The sequence below is a fragment of the Durio zibethinus genome, chromosome 6 (assembly GCF_047325235.1).
Source record: "Durio zibethinus cultivar Kanyao isolate XHJ-2024 chromosome 6, ASM4732523v1, whole genome shotgun sequence".
NCBI lineage: Eukaryota > Viridiplantae > Streptophyta > Magnoliopsida > Malvales > Malvaceae > Durio > Durio zibethinus.
The window spans coordinates 28,392,597-28,398,393 of record NC_143167.1 but is presented as its reverse complement, the minus strand read 5'-3'; the positions used below and the strand labels follow the sequence as shown (position 1 = coordinate 28,398,393).

Genomic DNA, 5,797 nt, shown 5'->3' with positions numbered 1-5,797 from the left:
CGGAGATATTTTCTTTTCCAGGAAAACCAGAGGAAACGGCAACAGGGACGACCTTGAGAACACATTAACAAAATGGCTGGTCGCTTGGGATTGATAGCTACCTTGATTGTTGTGGTGGCTTTGTTCAAGACTACAGCTGCAGAAACTTACACGGTGGGAGATGAACTGGCCTGGACCATCCCTCCTGGTGGCCCTATCGCATATTCCACTTGGGCTAGGACTAAAAACTTTCAGATCAATGACACCATAGGTATATTATTCCTCAAACAAATCTTCTTCTGATTCAACAGCTTTGAATTTGATAGCGGGATAGAAAGATGCATTATGATCATATCACCAATCGAGAATATTTACTTTTACATTTAGATTTTGAGAAGATTGGACTAAATTAATGAACATAATAATTTTGATTGTGATTCAGTGTTCAACTGGACTGATACACACGATGTGGCTGAAGTATCCGAGGCTGATTATGACAATTGCACAAAGACAAATCCCATTGGGACCATCCAGGAGAGCAGCCCAGCAAATTTCACATTGGTTTCCAACAATTCCCGTTACTTCATCTGCACTATCAGCAGCCACTGCGAGCTTGGCCAGAAGGTTACTATCAACATCGGAGAGTGGAATTCTGCTTCATCTCTGACAGTCGGCTCTTGTCTGTACTCCTCTCCACCATGGTCATTTCCCTGTTGAGTTTCCAGATTTAGATAACGCCCTGTCATGGCAGATTTTTCTTCTTTGGCCACTGTTCCATTGCTTTGGTTTAATAGTGCCCATACCACATAGTAGCATTTTATTTCATAATTTTCGGAATCAATAAAAATGATATTATTATATGATAAATTGCTATGGCATTATTACTGAACCTGTCCTATTTCCATTGTAGACAATGGAAGCCTGAAACCAGAGCCTTGTTACGGGTTTCTTCAACATTGCTGTTAGTCGCTTAAAATTTAGGATTTAGAACTTAAGGTTTAATCGATAATCGGCAGAACCTAAGAAACACACTACTGCAAACAGACAAAAGTATGATTCTTGATCTATGATACAGAAAACTCCTACAAGTTTGGACATTTTCTTCACATGTCCAAATTTCCAAACATATGATCTTTTATAAATTATGGTATTAGTAGGATGCATCCGCTGGAACCCACAACTTAGTTATATCGCGGCTGGCGAATGGCCGCCGAAACTAAAAAGAGGAAGACCTCTGGTTGGAAACTAAAACTTATTGAGCTGATGTTATTGTGTTGGTGGTGAGAGGGTAATAACAATATAAGGTGAAGCCAAAACTGCACTGAGATAAGAAAGAAAAGAAAATTGAATATCCTTAAAAAAGGAAAATAACTCCATTAGTGGTCGGCCATTGTCTTTTTCACAGTAGGGAATAAGATCGCTTGCCATCCAGAAATTTAAAGCTTGGTGGAGTCACCTCACCACAGACCACATGGGAAGAGTTAGACCCTGCCCAGCTATGAGAAGAATCTCCAAAAAAATTTTAAACTTAGAAGGTCCAGAATGGGATAAAAATGGAAAAGGCAACATACCTTATATGAGAAAATAAAGTAAACCACCAATTACAACTTCAGATTCAAAGGGTTCTGTAAATATGGATGAAGAGCACTCAACATCAGTAAAACATTTTCCTTATTCCAGTAATCGGAGCTCAAAATGAAGAAATCCTCAATGCAAGCATTCATCTTTGAGGCTAAACTGAAAACCAACGACTCACCCCATCTGCCTCACTCCCTATCCGAACAAAATAATAAAGCCATTCTTGTTGCAAGCCACTTCACCATCATAATTCTTGAAATAGGTAGGCATAAACTCCACTCATCAATCAGACAGCTAAGACATAACAGCTCTTTCTACAAAGCACCAAACACAAGTCTTCAACCAAAAAATCCTTAGTGTGCATCTCTACAACCTGAAAACCTAATAAATTAAATGCTGACCAGGATTATTACGATGAACCATGTTATGCCCCAGTGCATAATTACTGTAGTGCATTACACCACAAGGATATGCATAAGGCCATTAGCTCCCATCCTGTCCCATATCCCCTGCAACTGCAGTAATCCAGTCCCCTTCTCACAAATTACCTCCATTAAGAGGCTTATCTACATCACAGAAGTGAAAAAATGTAATGGATAATTCCAAACCTGGCATTGATGACAAACAGCAAACTGCACTAGAAAATTTGGCTCAATCAAATCTAATACCAAGTGTCACAATGTATATATCCGTAAACCTATCATTGACATAGATTTTAGGGAGTCGTTACAAATTTTTTTTGTTTAGATGTGATTGGTCACCTAACAGAACCTATTATATTTAAAAAGAGTCCCAAGATTACTTAGGTATCTTTAAATAGTAGATTTTAGTTAAAAAATTATATTTTAGACTCAGAAATGTAGTTATGCGTGAAGAATGTTATAGTACCCTCACAGCGTCCATCCAAAAGATAGTATCAATTTAATTTCAAATTATCCAAGTTTTAACCATTTTTATAATTTACTAAAATATTTAATTTTAAAAATTAATCTTAAAATTACTCCAATAATTTGATAGCAATTTAAGATAATTCTCTTACCTAAGAAATATTCATAGAGACTAGTGTTTCAACTTGAAGAAGCTCCGTTGTCGAATTTATTAATGTATCTTAATCAAAAAAATAATTAGTAAAGTCCTCCAATAATTTAATATGATTTACGTTGATACAAATCTCTCAATAATTTGGTATGATTTTATTGTAAAATATTTATAAATTTTTTTTTTTGATAAAATTCATTAAATCTTCTAATAGTTTGGTAAGATTTAACTTAAGATGCAATCTTCCAATAATTTGATAGGATGAAATACAAAATATATTTTTTTTGAAAACTCTTTTTTTTAATTTGAAAGAGAAAAAAAATCAATTAAAGTGGACAAAAATTATCTTGCAAAAAAATATCATGCAAATAATGTAAATATCACACAATGATATATCATACAATTAATATAAATTATCATGCAATAATGCAAATAATGAATCATGCAAATCATAAATATTACATGCAAATAAATTTAAAATATACAAATAAACAATGCGAATAAAAATCATGCAAAAATAAATAAATAATAAAAATATGTAAAAATATCATAAAGGAAGGAGAAAGAAATTAAATAAAAGATTGAAAATAGAACATAAAAATCTAACCGGGTTGGGTCACTATGGCTCTCATGTGGGTCCTTTTTGGTTGGAGTTCAAAACGTTACCATTTGACTATCTTCACCCTTTTCAGCATTTAAATCGTTAAAGTCAAATATTCAGCCTATTTCCTTCGATTAAAACCCGAGACTGATATCTAACTCCTACTCTTTTTCTTTTTCCTTTACTAACCAGAAGACCAACCCACCTCTTCTACCATTCGTCATCGCTTAATAGCAATGAAAGTCTAAAAACAGAATCGTTTTTTAAACTCCTTGCAATCCCCTCTTTAAATTTTCTCAAAAAACCTAAAAACTAGAACATTCGCAGAACAACCCAACAACCAACGAGATCTTGCTTCCTGCCATCACCATTCGCCATTGTTCTCTACTTCCTGTCACCTTTCCTATTTTTTGCCTCAAACCTCAACCAAGAACCTTTTGGAACTTTCCTTTTTGCTACGTAATTGCTAATGTTCTGCGTATGGTTATCCGATTGCTTATTGCTTTTGTTTTCTGCCTCTGTTTGAGGTTATCTAATCTTGCTTTTATTTGTAGGTTGGATGGGTTATGGATTTTCTTCTTGTTGAATTTGATTGATGAACTTGGGTGAATGGGATTTGTCTATTTCGGTTTGTTGTGGCTGCTTGATACTCCCTCTAATTTGCCCAGCTGAATGGGTGTTGAATTATTACATTGCTGAATTGCTTGAATGCTTACTGCCTAAAAAAAATTTGCTACTGAATGATCCTTTATTCTACCGAATTGATTCTATAATTGTTTCTCAGCTTTTTATCTAATTGCTTGATTACAGGCTCTCTCTTAATTACTGCCTGTAGAATTGTTGCTACTCTAGAGAATTAAGCTTAAATGCCAAAAATCTCTTTGTTTTGAATTACTCTTGATTGGTTCTTCAATTTTGCTTATTCGCCCCATTTCTTTTTTGCTTTGCCTTCAGATTTATGTAAAAATTTATGTTAAATCAATTCTCCTTAAATCTATGATTTTATTTGATTTAATTTTAACGTGAATTGATTTTGAAATTGAATCCAAAAAATCTCTTTAACATCATTTTTGCTAAATTTCATTAAAACCTTTTTTTTTTAGACGAAAGTAAAATTAAACCAAAAATTAAGTTAAAAAAAATAGATTTTTTTTCAATTAAGCTCAATTTACAATTGAAGCCTGTTTTTAGTTTCGAAAAATTTTTTGGGCAAAATGAGTATCTATAATTACCTTTCTTTATATATTTTTTATGAAACAGAAATTGTACAAAAACAAAAGATATTCATTTTGTTCGAATCTAAAAGTTGAGATTTAAAAAAGTGATCAAAATATACCAAAATAGGAAAATGATTGAGACTTAATTGCGAAACAAAAAATAAAATGATTTGGATTGAATTGATATTAAAATAGGTGATCGGGATTAAACCGCAAGTCAAAAATAAAATGATATGAATTGAGCTAAGATTGAAACGAGTGATCGAGATCAAACTGTGGGTCAAAAAACTAAAATGATCTAGACTGAACCGAAATTAAAATAGGTGATCTGGATTGAATCACAGGTCTGAAAATAAAATGATCTAGACTAACTCAATATCAAAACGAGTGACTGAGATTAAATCACAGGTCTGAAAATAAAATTTAAAATTTTTTAGCCTGAAATCCAAAGATTCACTATTTGAAAATCCAAAGATTTGTAAGGTTCCATAACAAAAATTGAAAAATGTCAATTAAGGATGTAAATGATACATTAGTATTCGTAAGCTACTCAAGTTCGATTTGAGTAAAACTTGAATTTGGCTTGATTATTATCAGATCAAGTTCGAGCTCGAGTAGCTCGCGAGCCTAATCGAGCTTTTATATTTAAATATATTTTTATTATTTTATTAATAAAATATCTCAAACTCGAGCACAAATAATCAAGCTTTTTTTGAATATAAGAATCGAGCTTATTTTTACATATTAATCGAGCCTAATCAAGTAAGCTCGAGTAACTTGATTTTTATCTTGAGTCGAACTCAAGCTAGAAAAATAAAACTCGATCGAGTTTGAGTTGAGTTTTGAGCCTCAAATTTCGAATCGAGCTTGAGCTTAATATTGTACGGCTTGAACTCGATCGATTACACCCCTAATCCCAATACTCTAAATTTTGTAAAAAATTTACAAAGATTTTCAAATTCGTAAGAATGAAAGATCTGTAAGATTTCAAGTTTCGCAGAGGTTCTAGATTCACAAAGGTTTCAAGTTCGTAAGGATTTTTTAGATTCACAATAATAGAATATTTGCAAAATTCAAAGTTTCACAGAGGTTCTAGATTCGTAAAGGCTTTAGGTTCGCAAGCAATTCAAAGATTTGTAAACAATTCAAACGTTTGCAACAACTTCAAATATTCACAAGCAATTCAAAGATTTGTAAAAGTTTCAGTTTTGCAAGAAATTCAAGTTCGTAAGAAATTCAAAGATTCGCATTCAAAAGATCCAAAATCTAAAGCTTTATGTTTGAAATTTTCAAGGATTCACATAAAAGATTTTAAAGTTTAAATATTCTTGTTTGAAAATTTTCAGGGTCTTACATCTAAAAATTAAAGATTTTTATTCAAAAA

At 32.5% G+C, this 5,797-nt stretch overlaps 1 protein-coding gene across 1 annotated transcript; it reads left to right on the top strand.

Moving 5' to 3' along the window:
* Window positions 1-846, top strand: LOC111286048 (umecyanin-like). Its single transcript, XM_022875809.2, has 2 exons — window positions 1-250; window positions 422-846. Exons 1-2 carry the CDS (start codon window positions 73-75, stop codon window positions 694-696), a joined length of 453 nt encoding a protein of 150 aa, XP_022731544.1. The 5' UTR covers window positions 1-72; the 3' UTR covers window positions 697-846.
* Window positions 847-5,797: the final 4,951 nt, after the last annotated feature.

Bases quoted from the DNA above. Each gene is read 5' to 3' on its own strand.
- LOC111286048 (XM_022875809.2), top strand. From the start codon at position 73: ATGGCTGGTCGCTTGGGATTGATAGCTACCTTGATTGTTGTGGTGGCT. The intron at 251-421 runs GTATATTATTCC...ATTGTGATTCAG, and splicing joins TCAGATCAATGACACCATAG to TGTTCAACTGGACTGATACA.